Source organism: Danio rerio, chromosome 22, assembly GCF_049306965.1.
Source record: "Danio rerio strain Tuebingen ecotype United States chromosome 22, GRCz12tu, whole genome shotgun sequence".
Classification (NCBI taxonomy): domain Eukaryota; kingdom Metazoa; phylum Chordata; class Actinopteri; order Cypriniformes; family Danionidae; genus Danio; species Danio rerio.
In genome coordinates, this window is record NC_133197.1 from 792,749 (window position 1) to 815,525 (window position 22,777).

At 41.0% G+C, this 22,777-nt stretch overlaps 1 protein-coding gene and 1 long non-coding RNA gene across 2 annotated transcripts in view; one reads left to right on the forward strand and one right to left on the reverse strand.

Annotated features, from left to right (window-relative positions):
• Window positions 1-22,777, reverse strand: part of LOC141380116 (uncharacterized) — a 37,198-nt gene that overhangs the window by 13,113 nt on the left and 1,308 nt on the right. Inside the window, exon 2 of the long non-coding RNA XR_012397578.1 lies at window positions 826-1,041. This is a non-coding gene — a long non-coding RNA (uncharacterized lncRNA). The remainder of the gene's footprint in view (window positions 1-825; window positions 1,042-22,777) is intronic.
• On the forward strand, window positions 20-22,383 carry LOC141380115 (uncharacterized). Its single transcript, XM_073936851.1, has 6 exons — window positions 20-320; window positions 802-1,010; window positions 6,774-6,885; window positions 8,863-8,958; window positions 14,418-14,646; window positions 19,685-22,383. Exons 1-6 carry the CDS (start codon window positions 276-278, stop codon window positions 20,962-20,964), a joined length of 1,971 nt encoding a protein of 656 aa, XP_073792952.1. The 5' UTR covers window positions 20-275; the 3' UTR covers window positions 20,965-22,383.

The following is a 22,777-nucleotide window of genomic DNA, read 5'->3' on the forward strand; positions in this document are numbered from 1 at the left end:
CGTTCTGGAGCGAGCGCTCAGAGAGAGAGAGAGAGAGAGAGGAGAGACAGCGCTCCGTCCGTCGCTCTGATCCTGCTGCGCGACTCTCTCACTGCAGCTCTGCATGCCAGTGTGTGTGTGTGAGCGTGTGTGTGTGTGAGCGTGCGCATGTGTGTGTGTGTGTTCATGTATGTCAGCAGCAGCTGCATCGCTCCTTCATCCTCTTCATCTTCATCCTGCGTTAAGAGTGATTTCGCGGCGTCGGCGCACGATCCTGCTCATCTGTTGCCGTGGTGATGGGCTGTCGACTGTCAGGGCCGTGGATGGGCGACGGGATGGGGGTGAGTCCGGTGTGTGTGTGTGTGTGTGTAAATGTGCATGATTGTGTGCTGATGGTGATGAAGAGTGACACTGATGCTGATACACCATGTCCACTTTCAAACACACACACACACACACATGTGCCGTCTCTCTCTCGTGACTCATGCAGTGGTGTGTGTTGGTATGAAGATGCAGCATTATTTTCATCATCAGTGTGTGTGTGTGTGTGTGTGTGTGTGTGTGTGTGTGCGAGCCTGAGGTTGAGTTTGGTGGGCATCTGCGCTGCTGAAGGGGGAATATGTTTACACAGCTGCGCTTTTTTACGCAGTCGACCTATAGGAGTGTGTGTGTGTGTGTGTGTGTGTGTGTGAGATAAACCCTATCAGGTTAAATAGAGCGTGTGTGTGTGTGTGTGTGTGTGTGTGAACGCACGAGATTCAGACTAATATTAATCAGCAAGCCTTCCGGTCACTGCGTTTGTGTGCTGATTGTGTGGTTCAGGTTCACGGTCGGGATTTGACTCACCTGCAGAAACGAGAGGCCTTCCGTATACTGGCCAGCTATGAGCAGCCAATCACGCTTCAGATTGAGGGCCGGGGGCGGAGCCTGCAGTATAACCGGACGACGGATTGCAGCACGCAGACGGAGCGGCCGTGGGACCCTCTGCGCCCGCACTCCTGCACGCTGCCACGCCTGCCGCCCGCAGACAGGTGAGACACACCTGAGACTCACCGCTGCCACCTGCAGGACAAACATGCACACTGAGCGATAGGGCTGTGCAGTATGACAATATATCTGCTTGTTGAGTCTGACGTCAGGCGAAGCAGCTTCTGATAGGGCTGTGCAATTCATCGAAATTCAGTTTTGGCGATTATAAAGAAACATTAATGCAGATAAAAGCATTATTGGGTCATATATCCCGCACGCTTTCCAGCTGTACGCATTCAATCCAGTGCAAAGCACATTGCCACATGAATATCAGTAATAGCCTGTGCTGTAACGGGACTTGAGACAGGCTTTATTTATTGATGTTTGATGTGTATTCGATTAAATTGTATTTTTATAAGCGCAAAAGAGAACGTGTGCTGTTGTGTGTGTGTGTGTGTGACTTGCAGAACACCAAGTAGTCAACATAAGATGAGCTCTTTAATGCTCAAATACATGCAAAAGTGCAGTCATTAGTGATTATTCACATTAACCCTCGTTTGTTATGACGAAATAAGCGAACACAAGGCATCACGGTGGCGCAGTGGGTAGCACTGTGGCCTCACAGCAAAAAGGTCACTGCTTCCAGCCTCGGCTGGGTCAGTTGGCGTTTCTGTGTGGAGTTTGCATGTTCTCCATGTGTTGGCGTGGGTTTCCTCCGGGTGCCCCGGTTTCCCCCACAGTGATGGGTTGCAGCTGGAAGGGCATCAGCCGCGTAAAACAAATGCTGGACAAGTTGCCGGTTCATTCCACTGTGGTGATCCCACATTAATAAAGAGACTTAAAATAAAATGAATGAATAACTGAACATAATGAACGGCATGTGAAAGTGAAACCATAAATTGGAACCGCACGGCTCTTAAAGCGACAGTACACTATATTCCTGCTGCCGACTGTTTTTGTTATTATTAATCAAACAACAAAAGACGAGGAGAAAATCAGTCAGCGCTCCCAACTGAAGGACTGCTGTGGTTATAATAAGAATCAAATCAACAAATCTTCAAAATGTTTTGGACATTTGGCCCACTGATAATCAGTTTAAATAATCGTGATTACAATTAGGCATGGGACGATAAATGATGATTTGCATATGTTTATTAATCCTTCTAAGCTCTGCATTAAAATCCGTGTTTGATCAAGAGATTCAGTTGTTACCCTTGTTCAGTGAGTTACAAACAATTAAAGAACACAGCAGGACTGAGAGCTCAGTTTATAGTTCAGACATAAACGCTGATGTTTATGGTGAAGATTAAAATCACCCTTTAATGGAACTTAATTGTCGCAATTACATTGTGTAACCAATGGGTGGCGACAAAAAACCATCAAAATTATGGCTGCGTCCGAAACCGCCGACTACTCAGTAGGTGCTGCATTTGAATTTAAACGTACTACTCGGCCGTTAGAAGAGTGTGTTCTATACAGTATGAACGTGAAAACTATTAATGGAATTCGGACGTCCTACATCCGCCATTTTGTCATGGTCACGTGACCTACCTGCGTCAGTTGTTGATATTACGCGACAGAATTGTGAATAACAGCATGGTGAGAAATTCGCACACTTGAAAGTACAATGTTTACACTTGGCATTTTAGCTAGCGATAATTCATGTTGGCTTGATGACCTAATGGAGCCACAGGGTAGCTGAGTTTCCGTCCAAAGGCTTACGATGAATCGTTACATCCCTACAGATGTTATATTGGTCTGCATCACCACAGGAAAATCATTAAATTAGCATTACTGATGAAAAATGTATTAAAATAATGTTTAGGGTCAATATCGCACACGGCTAATTTTCTGCTTGATTTTTCAGTAAATATGACGTTTCAAAGCTGGTAAGGCGTTTTCTCATGAAATCTTGCGTGAATCGATTGCTTGCGTACTTATTATGTAAGATTAGACATCTTGTATTTGTCTCCTATTATTTTAGACGCCTGTTTTATTTTGTAATATTGCAAAACACTCTTACATTTAAAGAGGGAAATAAATGCTGGCTAATGGTTTTGAAGTATAGCAAGAAACGTCAAAAAAGTCATGTCTGAGTGATTTAAATGGAGATATTGTGCATGAGGAAGGATAAAACACATGCGTTTTGAATGTCATAGGTGTTGATTTTCCATATATCTAGTGAGATTTGCTTAAACTGGCCTCCCACTAGAATATGAACTGAAGTAAATGAGGTTTCCCCATCCGCTTCTCTTGCGTTTTAAGTGGCCTTGAGGCACAGTCACGCTAGGGTTTGCATTCATGCGCATATGAACGAGTGTGAATGTGCATGCAAGCATATTTGATCTTTTACTGTGTTTCTGAGGTCTCATGTGTGGTGAAAGAGCTCAGCGTTCATATAGCGAAGAGATGCTTGCTCATTTAAGATCCCTTTGAGTCTATAAGGAGAAATGTTGTTGGCTACAGAACTGAAATAAACATTTGTGCAAGTTCACGATTTCTTCTACTGATCCGATCGGGCCAGTGGTTTAGATTTTTACTTCCCCTGTCAAAATTTTAACTGGCCACACCAAAAAAATTATAATAAAAATAAAAAAGTGTAGTTAAAAGCTATTTTTAGCCACATATTTTAAATAATGTGTCAAAAATAATATCTATGAATGTAGAATTTCAATACTTAGTGTTAGTAAATGTATAATGAGCAAAATTCATAGTGTTATGCAAACAAAAAAAGAGCAGTATGGAAAATGTGGAGGTATTTTATTGCGGTTTGAAATTATTTAACAAAAGGTGGCTGACTTGTCAAGCTGACGGCAAACTGTGCAAAACATCACTTCATTTTTTTTTTGTTGTGTCGTTCCCACGTAAATGTCTACTTTCAAGACGTTAGAAACAGACATTTTCTTATAGTCTTATAAGTTGATGTTGCCATGGGAAAAATAGCATGCTCAAAACATCAAGGGCCCTATCATACATCCGGCGCAGTGTGGCGCAAGGCGCGGCACAATACTTGTTTGGTAGTTTCAGTTTGGTGCAAGAGTGGTTTTGAGGTGTTGCGCTACGCTGTTTAAATAGCAAATGCATTAGCGCTCATTTGTGCGCCCATAGGCGTTCTGCTCTAAAAAGGAAGGTGTTCTGAGGTGGACCGCTGGTGTGTTGCTATTTTGAGAAACTATAATAGATTTTTCATTAGACCAAAACAAACCCGGTCTAAACTCCAGCGCAGAGTTGCACCTCGCTTACACACTGCTTAATACACACAAGAGAGCAATAGGCAAATATCTTTACATATGAAAAAATGTAAATATTAAGGATATATATAGGATATAATAAGAATAGATATAGGATATAAATATAAAGGATTAAAATATTACAAAACATTATTTTCTAGCCGACATAAATATGAAAATCACTGCCTTCATGTCTTCTTCATCTCGGGAGGCTTTTTCAGTTCATTCATGACAATTTGCTTTTGTATAATGTTATTATTATTAGCAGTATTATTTATTATATCCATATTTATATTTGTTTTATTAAAAACAAGCTTAGATTTGTCCACCTGTCAGGTTTTAGACCATATGGGGCGCAGCATGTGTTTTAGGATATAACTAGCACACTTCATTTTTATTGTTCATTTATTCGTTTGCTGGAAGTTAGAACTGAGTTTAGAAACGAATAAGTTAGAAACTGGCAAGTTAGAAACGAACGTTTTGAAATGAATATTTGCACTTAACAAACTTAACTTACAATTAATTATTTATAGGCTTATTGATGTCTGTGTGTAAAGGTTTCCCTATCCAAGAGTAAAAGTGAAAGTGATCCATTATCTCATTCTCGCGCAGTAGATGCTCTGTTTAACAGTTTTCTGTTAACTGTCAACTGTTTGCTTGTGAAATGCTCAGTTTTTCCACTTAGACTTACTTTGCGTCCTGTAAATAGCGAATGTGCTCTTGGCGTGACGCAGCTGACTCTTAAAGGGAATGGGAGATGAGACTCTGATTGGTTTATTCTCAAAACACACCTATAACTCATTAAGAAAATAAACTCAACCCTTTTAGACCATGCGCCACGGCGCAAAGCGGATTTTCCCGTCCGTAAATGAGCAGAAATGCGTTCTGACACGACCTGAAAGCGTTTGCGCCCTGCGCTTTGCGCTCTGCGCATGGACCGTCACAATAAAGCCCCAAATCACATAAAAGGAACTAAAAAAAGAGCATTTAAAGACTTAAAAGCACAAACTTGAAATGCGCGCAATTGACAAGCAGTCACAGGCAAATTAAACTTTAGTGACAAGGCAGCACTGTCCCAATCGGGCCAGTAATGATCCTGTCTACTGTCCAGAGCATCTCTCATGCTGGCCCCGGGACACCGGGCAGTCCTTGTTGTTGAGCCCTGGACTGTATGGGCTGCTTTTCGCTGACACAAAACAATATTGAATGTTGCTCTGTGTCCATGATGGGACTTGCAGGCATTTGGTAGACTTGTGTCCCTCACGCCTCATTTCTGTCATCTGTTAAGGTAAGCAGGCTGTGTGCACGCGAGCGATACACTTATTTAAACATGTCTGATGATAATACTGTAGGCAGATTCATACAGTTTTAAAACTTTTACAACAACCATAAAGCAAAGCAAAATGTATTTCCCACAACATATCCAAACGGTACGTAGGTCTATATGGAGTCGTGTTTTTGTGTATTTGTTTATACTATATACAGTGGATTATAATATAATAAACTAAGAGATTAAGGGTGCTTTCACACCTGCCTTATTTAGTTGGGCTGAATCGCACTAGAGTTGGTTTTCCCTCTTGGTGCGGTTGGTTTGGGCAGGTGAGAATGCAGCAATCGTACTCGAGTGCGCACCAAAAGCGGACCAGATAAGCATACCAAGACCTGCCTGAAGAGGTGGTCTCGGTATGTTTTTAAACGAACCCTGGAGCGGTTTGTTTGTGGTGGGAACATGATCCATACTAAAACAGGTCCAACCACAATAAGTACTGCGCCTCTTGGACAAATCCAGCTGCCGTAGGCCGATGCAGTGTTGCCAGATTGGAAATGTCAAAGTATCGTACCAGAACCTCAAAATTGTCGTATTTGGAGGAAAATGATCGTACACAAGTCAAACTGAGAGTATACAGCTATTATCTAAACACATAGCGTTTTGACACAACGTGCAAATTACCACATTACTTAAAAAAAAACTAGGTACCTTAGTGGGAAGGTTCAAACTCCACCTCTGAGTTGCTGTCATTGAATGTTGCATGTTGCCAGATGTTGAGGGATTTATTTTTAACAAAAAACATTAACATATAACATACGCTACAGAGGTAGAAAACTACAAACCCGAACTACAGAACAGTGAGTTCACTGTACTCAAATGGCCACCACAGTCACCAGAGCTCAATCCAATAGAGCAGCTTTGTGAACGTTAGATTAGCATCATGGATGTGCAGCTGACAACTTTGTGATGCTATCATGTCAATATGGAGCAAAATCTCTGAGGAATATTTCCAGTAGCTTTCTGAATGTCTGCCACCAAGGATTAAGGCAGATCTGAAGGCAAAAGAGGGTCCGACCCGGGACTAGTAAGGTGTACCTAATAAAGTGGCCAGTGAGTGTATGTGAGATGTGTGCTATTCATATTTAATACAGTCATTCTCTTCATGCTGCTGCTGGTCTTTACATCAGAATGAGGTCAGCTGCTCACAGAAGCACAATAACAGCATCTTAGATTAAGGGGCGGGGCCAGAGATGCTGGAAGCAGGGGGCGTGGCTTGTGTTACAGCATTCACACACACACATAAGTGATGTGTTCTTCTCTCTCAGGCCGTACTACAACCACATGACCCTTCCTGCACACCGTAGAGAGGGAAGCAGGTACGAATACCTGCCCAACACACCCCGAGACCTGGAGCTCAGAGAACGCCTGGCCTACCACGTGAGTTAATAACACGCTATAACTGTTCATTACTCTGATCATATGTAGCGCAGGTGAAGCGGATGTACTGGCGCAGCATAAGACAGTGCTCACAAATCCTGACTGCTAGACAAAGACAAGCGGGAATATGAGTGTTGTGTTTGGAAATGATGAATTGCATGTGTGTGTGTGTGTGTGTGTGTGTCTCTGTATGTATTTCTGTTTGAACGTGTGTGTTCTGTGTGTGTTTTATGCGTGCACTTTATTTGTTTGTGTTTTCCTTATGTGTGTGCATTCTGAGTGTTTGTGTGTGTGTTATGTACGTGTATGTGTGCATTCTGTATGTTTGTGTTATGGATGTGTGTTTGTCTGTGTGTGTGTGTGTGTGTGTGTGTGTGTGTGTGTGTGTTCTATATGAGCTAGTGTGTTTTCTGTGTTCTGCATGTGTGTGCATGCACTCTGTGTGTGCGTGTATGTGTGTGTGTGTTCTGTATATGCATGCCTTTTGTATGTGTGTGCGTGTGTGTGTTCTGTATTTGTGTGTGTGCGTTTTGTATGTGTGTGCGTTCTGTATGTGTGTGTGTTCTGTATGTGTGTGTGCATTCTGTATGTGTGTGTGTGTTCCTTATGTGTGTGTGTGTGTTCTGTATGTGTGTGTGCATTATTTATGTGTTTGTGTGCGTTCTGTATGTGTGTGTGCATTCTGTATGTGTGTGTGTTCCTTATGTGTGTGTGTGTGTTCTGTATGTGTGTTTTTGTTCTGTATGTGTGTGCGCTCTGTATGTGTGTCTGTTCTGTATGTGTGTGTTCTGTATGTGTGTGCGCTCTGTATGTGTATGTGCATTCTTTATGTGTTTGTGTGTGTGCATTCTGTATGTGTGTGCGTTCTGTATGTGTGTGTGTTCTGTATGTGTGTGTGCATTCTGTATGTGTGTGTGCATTCTGTATGTGTGTGTTTGTGTTCTGTATGTGTGTGCGCTCTGTATGTGTGTGTGTTCTGTATGTGTGTGCGCTCTGTATGTGTTCTGTATGTGTGTGCTCTCTGTATGTGTGTGTGTTCTGTATGTGTGTGCTCTCTGTATGTGTGTGTGTTCTGTATGTGTGTGCGCTCTGTATGTGTGTGTGTTCTGTATGTGTGTGCGCTCTGTATGTGTGTGTGTTCTGTATGTGTATGTGCATTCTTTATGTGTTTGTGTGTGTGCATTCTGTATGTGTGTGTGTGTTCCTTATGTGTGTGTGTGTGTGTTTTGTATGTGTGTGCGTTCTGTATGTGTGTGTGTTCTGTATGTGTGTGTGCATTCTGTATGTGTGTGTGCATTCTGTATGTGTGTGTGTGTTCTGTATGTGTGTGCGCTCTGTATGTGTGTGTGTTCTGTATGTGTGTGCGCTCTGTATGTGTGTGTGTTCTGTATGTGTGTGCGCTCTGTATGTGTGTGTGTTCTGTATATGTGTGTGTGTGTGTGTTCTGTATGTGTGTGCGCTCTGTATGTGTGTGTGTTCTGTATGTGTGTGTGTGTTCTGTATGTGTGTGTGTTTTGTATGTGTGTGTGCGTTCTGTATGTGTGTGGTCCTTATGTGTGTGTGTTCTGTATGTGTGTGTGTGTTCTGTACATGTGTGTATGTATGTTCTGTATGTGTGTGTATTCTGTATGTGTGCGTTCTGTATGTGTGTGTTTTTTCTGTATGTGTGTGTGTGTGTGTAGGTTCTTTATGTGTGTGTGCTGTTCTCCAAACAAACGCGTTTTTCAAAATGGAGCTGCTCTCTTATGCTCTGGAATTATTCATGCATTTAGCTACGCTTGGGAATATACACACACACACACACACACACACACACACACAGTAGGAAACAGCCTTTAATAGAGCGACTGAAGGAGAGACAGTCAGACATTTACTGTTCATTGACAATAATCATCTTCCCCATCATCGCAGCCTCGTTATGCTAATCATGAACCGTGATCGTTTTTCTCTGTATTAATCTCGATGTTTGCTTGTCAGGATCCGGAGTTTTCCAGTGGCGTTTCTCAGGGCCAGAACTGTCTGATCGGCTGCTGTAACTCCAGCCTGGAGGAGCCCAGGAGTTTCCAGAGTCAGGTGAGCGCTAACGGCTAACAGCGTTAAGTGCGACTGAGCGAATAACTGCTAAATAATAAAATATATAATAAAAACGACCAACAACTGCTGAATTATTGAATATTGGATGTGCAGAGTGCAGAGAGCAGTGCGGCGTTTACGTTTTGGGGCAAGAAATAATGTGCAAAGAGTAAAAAAAAAAAGGGGGCGTATAAAAATAAAATCCGTAAATCACTGCGCATTTAAAGATATAACGTAAGCACATTATTAATATTTAAAGTCTGCGTAAAACGAGACTAATTTTAGTATGTTGACTTATGTGCTTCTAACTAAAACAGAATATCAAGTAGGGGGCGGGGCTTTCTTTTTGCGCATCATTCACTTATAGCAAACTAACGGTAAGAGGAGCGTGGTTAAGGATATTTAACGACAATCCAAACACAGAAGTAAATGGTCAGACTTTGATCGAAGATTACCAAAACACACTGTCTTTCAGTAGATTAACTTACACAGTTTAATAATTTACTAGAAGATTTCTCGCAGACTTTAAGCAAAAATTTAACGGATTTCAAAATTAAAGTCTGCATGAGCCGTAAGTTCCTGAGGCTTTTATTTCAGTGTTGATGTGCTTCCTACTGAAACTGAATATTGAGTAGGAGGCGGGACTTTCTTTCTGCACATTATTCCCATTGCTAAAACTGTAAGAGGGGCGTGGTTAAGGATATTGATATACAGTTGCTATGGAAACCCTCCTGTTGTCATCAACAGAAGGAGCGACACTCCAAACGCTGAAGTAAATGTTCAGACTTTCAGTGGATTAACTCACATGGTTTAATTATTTAATTTAAGATTTTTCGCAGACTTTAAGTAAAAATGGAAATTTTAACCACACAAGATCAACACAGCTCATAACTTTTGATTTAGTAATTAATTTGTACAATTTAATTCGTACATTTAATATGATTCTCTCATCCCCCAATGAGGGGTTGGTTGAGGGGTGGGTCACTTTTAAAAATCGTATGTTTTCGTATTAATTAAATTGTATGAAATCATATAAACTAGCCAGATTTTTGACATTGCGTAATATAGTTAATTTTTTTTGGACGTTCGGCCATTTTTTTAACTGCTAAGGGTTCCCAGTTTTTAAACAAATGTGTGCATTGTCTGTTCATTTAGATACTCATTGAGCTTTATATATTATATTAAAAATGGGCGACACAGTAAGTCATTCGTGGACTGCATTTCTCTCATAGAAAAACAAAAAGTATTTTAACAACACTATTATACGCATCGAATGATTCAACGTCCAATCTGAAAAAGCAAGAGGCAGTAGTTGATCTTTTAAAAAGACTTTATCATATACAATCATAATCATATCTATTAGATGTCTTCTTTCACTTTTCGAAATTTTATTTTATATTATAATCATTGTGTTTTATATCTCTACATTTTAATTTACAAATTAAATTGCGCATGAATCGTAACTTCCTGAGGCTTTTATTTCAGTTTGCTGATGTACTTCCTGCTGAATCGAAATATTGAATGGGGGGCGGGGCTTTCTTTTTGCGCATTAGCAAACTAACGATAAGAGGGGTGTGGCTAAAGCATCAAATTGGCGTCAACAGAGAAGGCTCACCTTAAAAGTGCCTTGGCTTAAAATGAATTAGTGGAAAAGGGTAGAGCTATGCTGACACACACAGGGTGTCACTGTGGCGCAGTGGGTAGCACAGCAAGAAGGTCGCTGGTTCGAACCTCGGCTAGGTCAGTTGGCGTTTCTGTGTGGAGTTTGCATGTTCTCCCCATGTTGGCGTCAGTTTCCTCCGGGTGCTCCGGTTTCCCCCACAGTCCAAACTGTGATGAGTGTATGGATGTTTCCCGGTGATGGGTTGCAGCTGAAAGGGCATCCGCTGCGTAAAACATGTGCTGGACAAGTTGGCGGGTCATTTGCTGTGGCGACCCCTGATTAATAAAGGGACTGAGCCGAAAAGAAAATGAATGAACGAATGCTGACATGCAGCCATCTGTAGCTCCGCCCTCTTCTGAAAAGAGCACAATCTCATTTGCATTTAAAGCGACAGTCACCAAAACACCACAATTAGGATCAAAGCCTGAAAGGGTCAGTTTCAGAGAGCTGGAGAACATTACCTGTGTGCTGTTCTCAGCTCACACACACACTCTAGAGACAGCAGAGACACAGTTTACATCTTGTGAACATTGGCATAATAGGACCCCTTTAAAATGAATTAAATAGTGAAAAAATACATGTGGTGTCTTTCTTTAAAATGAGGTGGGAAAAGTAAAGCATACACATCATTACAGCGTGTGTTGTACTGCGTGCCGCTGATGAATCTCGATCCGCAGTTGTGGAATGCAGAGCGTGAGTCGAGATCTGAGGGATTGTTGTGGTTCTGCTTCCTGTGTGAATCTCTTCATCCGTCACAGAGCGAGAGGCGAGGAGTCACATGTTATGTAAGTTATGTGTTACCAGGCAACTAGCGATCATAAATATGCTGAAGACTGTCTGCGAGCCGCCAGAGTGACTCTCCACCGCTCAATCAATACAGATCATGCACAATTTTAACCTATTATGCCTTTTTTTAAAGATGTAAAATTCGTCTCTGATGTCTCTAGTGAAGTTTGAGCTGGGAACAGCACACAGATAATGTTCTCCAGCTCTCTGAAACTGACCCTTTCAGGCTTTAATCCTGATTGTGGTGTTTTGGTGACTGTCGCTTTAAATGCAAATGAGATTGTGCTCTTTTTAGAAAAAGGCGGAGCTACAGACAACATAGTGACAGATGTGAAACAGCAGTGTGTGTGTGTTGTGAGTGCTGATCAGGTGTGCTTCAGTGTGAGTGTGAGTGTGTGCTTCATGCTTCTGTCAGTCTGTGGAGATTCCTGCATTTGTGCTTTTGTCGGTTCATTCCGCTGTGGCGACCCCTTAAAACGACTAAACCAGGGGTGGCCAATCCTGTTCCTGGAGATCTACCTTCCTGCAGATTTCAGTTGCAACCCTTATCAAACACACCTGTCTGCAATTATCAAGTGGATTTTAGGTCTTAATTAATTGGTTCAGGTGGGTTTGATCAGGGTAGGAGCTAAACTGTACAGGAAGGTAGATCTCCAGGAACAGGATTGAGCACCCCTGGACTAAACAGAAAGGAAAATTAAGTAATGAATGATACATTTGTATCTTAAAAATAAGTATGTTTTTAATATTTCTTTATTCTAAGAGTTTAAAGTTTTAATTCTCATAAAGTATTTTCATTATTTATGAAACTGTCATATAAAGCTCATAAATAACGTAAATATTGTGGTTAGCAATTAGACAAAATGGTAGTAATCATTTTTGGTACATCAAAAACTGGTTATGATCACCATCTGACAAGCTAAAACAGCACAAAATAGTTCTTAAAATGTCACTAAGATGCAATATTTATCCCTCATAATTAAGTAGAAAATCAGGCGAATAACTGCAAACAGGGTCAGCTTTTCTGAAAAATATAAGCACCACTTTCAATAATCTGGCTATAGGCCTGCTAGTGTAATGTTAACTGATATAAAGAGAGTTTAATAATAACTTGCATTTATTTTAGCTATAGTGCAAATGAAGCATGTCTCATATCAGTATTAATAAAAGGTGAAGGCTGTAGTTTTTCTGTAGAGATCAGCAGAACTGAAAAAGCTCCTTATACCCATTTTTTTTTTGCTGCCGCTAGGATGCACGGATATAGATTTTTTTGGCTGATACCGATAACTCTTCAGACTTGGAGGAAGATAGCTGATACATGGTTTCCGCTACATTCATTCCTCCATGGCGGGGCGCCACGCCAAAATTCATCCCGCAACAGCTACATCACAGCTTCTCATTCAAAACATTTAATTTTTTTTAATAGCAGGTAATAATCGCACCAAAACGTATTAAATGGTAAGTGAATTATAACAGCGCAAACTTTCCTGTAATCATAGTAGTGCTGTGCGTCGTTTGTTTAACCCTTTCAGGATATGTGCTGACTGACTGGCTGACAGATACGTGAGGCCAGCAAACATGACGTATAGCCATTTCACTTTACTTCAGGACGCATTAATGCCGCTCTGTAGGTCTATTGGAGACATTCATAAATATTCCTAGCAAATCTAATGAATGATGAAGACATACTTGTTACATAAACGCACTAAATCGCACTTCAGCAGCGTTTATTTGAGAGCGCACAAGAAGATCTGGCTAATTTATATGATTGAATACAATTTAATTAATACGAAAACATACGATTTTTAAAAGTGACCCACCCCTCAACCAACCCCTCATTGGGGGATGAGAGAATCATATTAAATGTACGAATTAAATTGTTCAAATTAACTACTAAATCAAAAGGTTATAAACTGTGTTGATCTTGTGTGGTTAAAATTTTCATTTTTACTTAAAGTCTGCGAAAAATCTTAAATTAAATAATTAAACCATGTGAGTTAATCCACTGAAAGTCTGAACATTTACTTCAGCGTTTGGAGTGTCGCTCCTTCTGTTGATGACAACAGGAGGGTTTCCATAGCAACTGTATATCAATATCCTTAACCACGCCCCTCTTACCGTTAGTTTGAGCATACATAATTGCGATCCCGACTTGTAATACTGTGCTCACGACATTTGTCATCGAAACAACACCACAGATAGTTGGTAGATCTGTGCAAAAAAAGGCCTGCCACCACAGAGGAAACACTGCGACATGTATAGGCCGATAATTATAAATATTTCAAAATGTTTTTTTTTCTGTAAAGCAAATTTCATAAAGGATCGAACTGCTCTTATGAACTGAATAGTCAAATACTCAACGCAAAAAAGCATTGAAAGTATTTTATAAGTGGTCAGAAACTTATAAACCACTCATGAAGAATAAAGTTAGGTTAAAATCAAGCACACCATTGCTTTTCTTGTGAAATTCCCAATAAGTTTGACGTGTCACATGACCCTCTTCCTATTAAAAAAACAAAAGTTGGATCCAAGATGGCCGACTTCAAAATGGCCACCATGGTCACCACCCATCTTGAAACACCACCCATCATATACTAATGTGCCACAAACAGGACATTAATATCACCAATCATTCCCGTTTTATTAGGGTGTATCTATATAAATGGCCCACCCTGTGTGTATATATATATATAATAAGAAAATACCAGGTTGCAACATCAAGCAGCAGAACAAGCTGTTTTAACGTATAAAAATCTGTGTAAGTGAATGCGAGCGGAGGTCTGGAGCCCAAAACATTCCAATGCCTGCGCCTGCTCATACGTCAAGATTAAGGACAATACCGCAGGAACGGTACGACAGAAAATGTTGGCGGCTTTAAAAACCTTGACTTTTTCCAACCGCGCTAAACCTGCTTATCACCCCATGAATGATGAAACAGGTGGGCGACTTCAAATCCAGACTATTTTTATTGGTGTGGCATGACCTGGAGTGTGTTCTGTGTTTCTGACAGACGGATGACGAAGACTACATGATGGAGAAGCCGCTGGGTTATCTGCCTCTACACCACGAGCTGGACAGCGGGCTGGGCTGGACGGACGGCAGTTTCCAGCAGGGGGAGCTGTCGGGTGTGGAGACGGAGGAGGGCCTGGAGGAGTGTCCCGCACACAGGGGATCTCCATCATCAGAGTCCTTCATCTCCTCAGAGCTCAGCGACTCCGGCTTTTACAGCGTCAGCACAGGCGAGTAGGATTATCAGGATATTGTTGTGTGATTGACTGCTGAAGCTTTTATCGCGATACTGACCTAAGCTGCAAATAAGCTTACTTTGATACTAAATAATTAGTTTATTGCTCATTAAGCAAATGCTTTTAACCAAATTAAATCTCAAAAAAGTTGATAAAGTACATCTGGTAACACTTAACCATAATAATGGACCCTTTTCACAGGACGCGTTATGAGACGTTTAATCAGCACCCTAAATTCTTGAAAGTTTCAAATATTTAGATTTTGTAAAAATGAATGAGCATTTATATGTGTTTACTGTATAAATTAAAGGGCACCTATGGTGAAAAACCTACTTTTCCAGCTGTTTGGACAGACGTGTGTGTAGGTATAGTGTGTAGATCGTCATATTGGGCTGATATAAACTCCCCCAGTCCTTTTTTTTTTTTTTATTGAACAAAATAAAAATGAAAGAAACACCCTTGCTCTATTTGTAGATGTAAGGCTCCAACAAGCTAAACATTCACCACATGATCGCTCTCATCGCCGCCACTGTTAGTAACTTTAGGTGGGTTTGCAAACGTGTACGTTTCAATGCGTCTTCCATAAACGTCAGCCATTTGCATTTCCCGCGATCACAGAAGCTAATTTTAGCAGAGACGCAGCTGACAGCCATTTTCACATAGTTTACAGTTCAGGATTAATAATAGAGTATAGCCTAATAAAAATGTTTAGTTGGACACTGCACAGTGCCACAGTATAGGCTACACTATAATAATATTATAATTTATTATATTCATCATTATTGATATTAATGAAAGCTATAAAACTGACTAAACGCAGAACCCTTTGAATGTTTGCTTTCATTTTGACATCACTTTTACAGCTGTGCAAAGAAACATGCCATCATGCAGCAGCAGTCTCAGAAAATGCCTTTTGAGTTTAAAGATGATCGGCCTCTGAAGTCAAGTTGTTATAATGAAATATATAGTGCGTGAGTATATTAATTTGGCATGGATCCACCTCTCACGTGCGCTGCAGGTAGGCTGAACGATAAACTAATATACTGTAGGCCTATGTTAACGGCTAAAATACAGTTAGCATATCGATTTTATTTTGACTTGTAGCTCATGGCCCTAAAAATAAAAATGTAACCTCAAAACAAGTTATTAAAATAGGCTTAATAAATAAATAAAGGGGTAGGCCTTATAGTCTAATGCAGGGGTTTTCAAAGTGTGAGGCGCGCCTACCCTGGGGGGCGCCAGAGCATGTCAGGGGAGGCGCGGGAAAAAATATTATATAATAAAAATATAATTATTAAGTTTAATTATTATATGTACTTTTTAATATATTTAAACGTTTTAATTAAACAAAGCTAAAAAAATAATACGTCTAAAATAAGAAATACCCAGAAGGCTAGCACCGCCCATAGCAAGCCCGCCAATACAGGTATATGCCTGCTAACACAATGTATCGGTTTCTTAGACCCCCCGATTCAAAGCCTTCAAGTTCAGGGCTTAAACCCAAAAGACGACGATATGATGATCAGTATTTGAGTTTAGGATTTACGTGGACAGAACCAGCTGATGAACCACGACCCTTATGTGTGGTTTGTCAAGATATTTTGGCTAATGACAGCATGAGACCCGCTAAACTTCGACTGTTTTGACTGGAATGGACAGTTCTTGGATCTGTTCTATTCATATTGAACCATCATCCTAGTTTTAAAAACGTTATATTAAAATACTTGTTATTACTCTGTAAATAATTGCACTTTCATGCAAATGATGATAAAAGTGAGTTAACAGTCTGACATCTGTGTCTTTATATATATACTGTGTGTGTGTGTGTGTGTGTGTGTGTGTGTGCGCGCGTTTGGGAGGAGGGGGGCGCTGGATAAGTTGTGTCAAAAGGGAGGCACACTGTCTTAGACTTTGAAAAACCCTGGTCTAATGGTTTATGATGGTGTTTTTACAAATGCCAACCAGACAATTTCACACAAAAAAAAAACAGCTTGCATGTGTGGGCATAATTTAATGTCTTTACCTAAAACATTAAACATTTATATAATTTGCAATAAAACAAAAAATAAGGAGAAAAATTTATTTATTTATATATATATATATATATATGTGAGCAATTCCATGCAAATATCAACCTTGTCATTAAAAAAATTAAGTTTTAGCCAAAATGTCAAAACCGTTTCAGCGTTTTTTGTGTAGGCTGGTATTTTACAGAGCTTTTAAAAAAAAACTCAGAAATGTCTCAGTCAGTGTTTTCAAACAATTATATTTGATTTACCAAAGTCACACAAGTGGCAATTTCACATCTGTCACATCCATAACCACACTTTTTCCTCATAAATGCAAAAATGTAAAATCCAATATAATCAATCATGTTGGTTCTACAGAGAGACAACTCTTATGCTTTTGATTAGCATCGTGTCTTTTGGGCTGTGCATTTTAATTCACAGAATTTCTATATGTTGTACACTTTAAACTTGCAGACTTTTTTGTCACATCCGTAACGCAAGTATATTGTCCTAATTTAAAATATAAAAATGTTTACAGCTTGATATTGTTCTGCTCCCACAACTCTGTGGCTGGTTGCTTTGAAATATATAAAGAGATGTTTCAATATAATGTTGAGATTTTACTGCAAATGTCACATCCATGACACTGCAATTCCTCATATATATATATATATATTTCCCAGAGATGGGTTGCGGCTGGAAGGGCATCCGTGCTGGATAAATTGGCGGTTCATTCCGCTGTGGCGACCCAGGATTAATTCAATTCAATTCGATTCAATTCAGCTTTATTTGTATAGCGCTTTTACAATGTAGATCGTGTCAAAGCAGCTTCACATAAATGGTCATAGTAACTGGATCAGGGTAGTTGAGTTTTTAGTGTTTAAGTTCAGTTCAGTTTAGCTCAGTTCAGTGTTTTTTTAATTCATTATTGAGAGTCCAAACACTGAAGAGCAAATTCATCAATGAGTAGCTTTTCAGATCCTGAACCATGCAAGCCAGTGGCGACAGTGACTTAATAAAGGGACTAAGCCGAAAAGAAAATGAATGAATAAATATATAATAAAATTATATATATTAAAATATTAAATAAAATATATATTTAATTTAAACCACTCGTTTGTCTATGATGCCATGATCCATCTGCATTTATGTATCGTTGCATAATCTTCATTGATAAAATCAGAATTTGTCAAACTGTGCATATTATTATTATACTATAAAATACTATAAAAAAGTATATTATTGCCTTAAGTCAGTAATTTAGGCAGTAATGCAAATAAAGAAATAGCCTAAATGAAAGGAACAAGAGTCCAAAATCAGTCACCAGTAAGGGTGTCACAATCCTCCAAATCCTCGATTCGATTACATTTTCGATTATGAATAATTAATTAATTAATGACCAATTAATTATTTGTAGCCTACCGTTTAAACTACCTGACCTGCATGGTCTTTTTTTTACCCATAAACAAATCATACAGTAAATGAATAAAGGCAAGATACACACATAATTCCACCTGTCAATCACTTTTTCTGCGGGACTCGTGAATAGGCAGTGATCTGTGTCGTTATAATGGCGTCGGTAAAAAAGACGCACAACCAACAGGAAGCAGCCAACAGTATCTGAGGTGTTCGCTAAAATGACTAAGTACAAGTGAGTGAAAGATTGAAGCAGTCCTCTGACTGCCTGGACCTGCTGTCTCGAGCGCATGGCTGTGTGTGCGTCTGTGTGTGTGTGGTCACGTGATGTGCATTTCCAGAGGTAGAGAGGAAGGAGGGCTGCTCAGAAATGCTACACGCCACTGTGAATGTCAAATCGTTGTCGTTCTAAAATGCCATTTAAAAACAAAGACAGTGTAAACAGGGCCTGAGTGTGCACTTTTCCCCAGCGGATTTGCAACGGGGGCGGGCGGAGGATCGCGATGCTGGTGTTGTCTATCGGACGAACCCTAATACGTACATAGCAGAGCTTGCAAAACTGTGTTTTTTGTGTCGACAACACGAACGTTGTCAACATAACTCACTGGAAATCCAAAATGCTTCCACACCGGCGACTTCATTGAAAGAGGAGAGGGTTTAAGCTCTGTCGACGGGTCTCCTGCTTCTGCAGTTTAACAAGCACTTCAACAAGCCTGTTTTAATCCCGCTTGCAAGCCAAGCTGACGTGACATGGGGGCGTGGCAGCATCGACGATTCTATTTTTTGATTCGATAATCGAAATTGAGCATTAATTTCGATCGATTTCGATTAAAAATCGAAATCGTGACACCCCTAGTCACCAGGTGCCCCCCTTTAGGAATAAAATGGCCCCTCAGTTATGACATCCTGGCGCTGGGCCAGTAAATCTGACATGATTCTCTCCTCTGGCTGCCGTTATCAGTCCCACACTATTGTTTTCCTCTGTCTGAAAGTCTTGATAACACCATCCTGAAGCTTTTCTTTTATTATTCCAGCAAATAGAATTGTATTTGTTGTACTCTCCCATTCACTGCGCTCTAAATTTACCAACTATGACGACTTCTCCTGCAGAGAAACACGCAAATGTGAAAAGGGTCCGTAAGTTTTATTAGTAAATGTTGGTTAACGGATTAAAATCAACAGTGAGAAAATGCCTGAAGTACTATGTTATTATTAAACAACAACATTTATCATAAACAACTGATTAAATCGTGTAATCTGATTACGATTTTATCGCATTAATAGGCATCAATTACGAAACTAGAATGGAATGTTAATCAATATTTCAGCATGTAGTATACCATATCGTTAGTATGTGAAAATGTTCATGTTTGAACTATTAAGATAATTTTTTTTAAATACAACAATAAAAAAAGTGCAAATAAAACTAACTCTAAAAGCATTTGGCGCTGTTATGAACACTACTGCAAAATGTGAACGATTTTAATAAGCACTCTTAAAAACTGAAATAATTAGCAGCTATGAACTGTATTTCTTACAATATCAATATTGTGCATGTTCAATGTCACGGTGTACTGAATTATATATTATCTCCAATATATCTACAGGCGAGTTCCTCCGCTTCCAGCGCCTCCAAGAGAAACGCATGCGCCATTACAACGCTCGCATGCACCACCAGGGGGAGCCGTGCTCCCGCGAGCGCCGAGACAGCCAGATTAAACACCCCCTGGAGGCCATACCAGAAGCACTGACCGTCCAGCCTCAAAATGTCTGCGTGCCTGTCCCAGGATCTCGAGGCCTATCCCGAGTGTCGTCCGTGCAGTATCGGAAAGCGGAGCGACCATGTTTGAACAGGCACAGCTCCAGCAGCGGCTCGCTCTTTAGTCCCGCAGTGCACTCCGCCTGCAGTACGCCCTCCGGCCAACTGCCTCCACACCCCAGCTCTGCAGGAATGCTCAGGAGGAGCCGGACGCTGCACCACCGCCCTGCACCATTGGAGTACCGCCGGCGGGCCAGCCATCCAGCCTCACCCAACTACTGCAGCTCCACCCTGCACCCTTGCGCTCCGGCGGCTGTAAACCTCCCTGAGGAGACAGATTTAGGGCTAATGCATGGCCACATGGGTTTACACCCTGCTGCGCTACATGCACATGCTAATCATGCAATGAGCCAACCATCCCTGATCTCTCCAGTCGAGGAGCGCCGCTACATGCCTCCGGAATTAGCGCAGGAAATCAGCAGGATTCGAGCATCCACTGAGCCCCAGCTGCACAATATTAGCTTTGTGACCGAGCAGCCGGCTAGTCGGCAAAGAGATGGCCGTTTTCACACGCTGAGCCACACGCCTAGTCAGGATGCAAACGATACTTGGCCAAAACCAGCCAATCGTGTTGGCTCAAGTGGAGGAGGGGGTCTATATAGCACCCTAGAGGGCCACATGCCTACCGAAGCCTCCAGGAAAGCACCTAGCGGGAACTTGCGAGCCATGCGGAACCAGATGCTACGAGATCGAGCATCGCGGCTAGCGGACGAACGTAGCGGGATGAGCACTGATGAGGAGAGTCACAGCGACGTACGCATGGGCCGCTACTGGAGCCGCACCGAGCGCCGGGAACACATGCTGCAGAAACAGCGCCAACAGCAGGCCAGGGGCGGAAACAGCCTGGTGGCGACTGGATTGGTGCACGGTGGCAGTATGGTAGCTAACGCAGAGCGCTGTAGCACCGTTCTGGAGCTCAGCCAGAGAAAGCTCAGTCGCCTGAGGAACCAGAAGCTGCTGGACGACTGGACCACCGTAGAGGAGCTGCTGACCCACGGCACGCGCATGGCTGGAGCCGAAGACGCCCTGCAGCTGCCCACATCACTGCTCACCGTCACAACTGTATAGCGACACCCACTGAGTGTGTGTGTGCGTGAGTGTGAGATTGTGTGTGTGTGTGTGTTTGTGTGTGTTGGACCGCCCGCACTACACAAAGCTACCTCCTGACATTGAGGTTTACTGTAGATACAGACGTTTCCGTAGTAAATTGATTTTTAAATGTTATATTTGCAGTATCTTGTTTTTGCATTGTGTTGTAAAGAGATGTTTCAATATGGAGCGAAGTCAACGCAGTTCGAATCGACCGCATGAAGCAATACAACATAGACACCGACGTTCCAGATGAAGGCGAATTTCCTTTTGGTGCCAAGAAAAGTTTACGTTGTGGATCACTTTAAGGTTGGTGCTAACCGTGAGATCTCATTCACTTCAGACGATTTAGCTTACGAATATCATTCGGATTGCGTCACACGTTTTGCACAAAATTTTTAGAAATTCCCTCTCCGACCGTCTTCCGCTAGCTGGCTGAATCTGAATTGGTGGCGTTAGCAGCACAGCCCCACCCCCCTTTTAATCAACGAATCTGATTCTCTGGGAATACTATTAGATAATCTAACGACGGATCGATTTATATATATATATATATATACGCAGTGTGATTGGGTGTGCAGGGTTACGCTGGAGATCAGGCAGGGGAAACGTGAGCGTGTGTTGTGAGGCGTGCGGGTTCTTGCACTATTACTGTAGTTCTGTAGAGTATTTTTAAAGCTATTTTTCTTGTGCTCTTCACAATTGATGTCACGAAAAAAAAACAAAGAACTTTTATAAAGACTCAAACAAGTGGCGTTAACAGAAGTACAACAATTCGGGGAGAAAGACCAAGAAGCACTGAACTGTATAGTGCAAAAGTATCTGATATTTTCAGCGCACCTTTTTGCAAACAAGCGGGATTTAACTTTAGATTTGGGAATCGTGAAACACAAGCAGAATAGCTTCTGATTAAATTGCGGTAAATATACACAAATTAAAGCATGAGATGCCTGAATGATTTACACGGATTGGCTCTGCTTGTGTTTCATGAATGAGACCTAATTATTTTCCAAAGTAGAAGATGCAGTATATATTTTCGGAGTCACCTGTGTCAGCGTGGGATGTTTGCGGATCTTTATTTTAAGCTGAAAATCAGGATTTTTCCCACCTGCACTATTTTTAGTGCACGAGCACTGGAGTGTTTACAATTTTTCCTCACAACTGTGACTCTCTGCGACGCATCTCGCTCTCTCACCCTCGTTTCTGAGGTGAAATCACGTCATTTTCACAGTGAGTCGAGCGCTGTGAATAATGGATGTGAGCGGAAGGAACATCTTCCCGTGCGGATTAACAGAACTCTGCCTCTCTCATTGGATTTTGCTCGTTTCCACTTTTAGAAATCATTTTCTTGGAATATGATGTACATGTGGTTGTAATAAAGATGAGATTTTAATTAGCTACTTCAAGCGTGCTGAGGGTTTTATTGTGGCACTAACCAGTGCTGGGGAGTAAATCATTACCATCATATTAAATATATTTCGCATTTGTTAATATTAACTTTTCATCAACTCAAAATAAATAAATAAAAGTGCAGTTCTTCCATTTAATGCCTAGAAAAGTCAGTGTACTATTTAATGCATTTCATGATGTTGATAAAAACTGGAATATCTTTTATTTCCCTTTGTTCCCTTTAATAAATAATAAAGAGGTTGATCAAGCTAGCACAAAGTAATCTTAAAGTAATCCAAAAGTAGTTAGAACGTGACTACATTACATTACGATTACATCTACAATTTTAAACGTATTTAATTAAAAATGGGCTACAATTGGTAAGAAATCTGTCCCACACAAC

Excerpts from the sequence above, each read along its gene's own strand:
- LOC141380115 (XM_073936851.1), top strand. The coding sequence starts at position 276 with ATGGGCTGTCGACTGTCAGGGCCGTGGATGGGCGACGGGATGGGG. Across the intron at positions 1,011-6,773 it reads CGCCTGCCGCCCGCAGACAG|GCCGTACTACAACCACATGA; the intron begins GTGAGACACACC and ends CTTCTCTCTCAG. Across the intron at positions 6,886-8,862 it reads GAGAACGCCTGGCCTACCAC|GATCCGGAGTTTTCCAGTGG; the intron begins GTGAGTTAATAA and ends TTTGCTTGTCAG.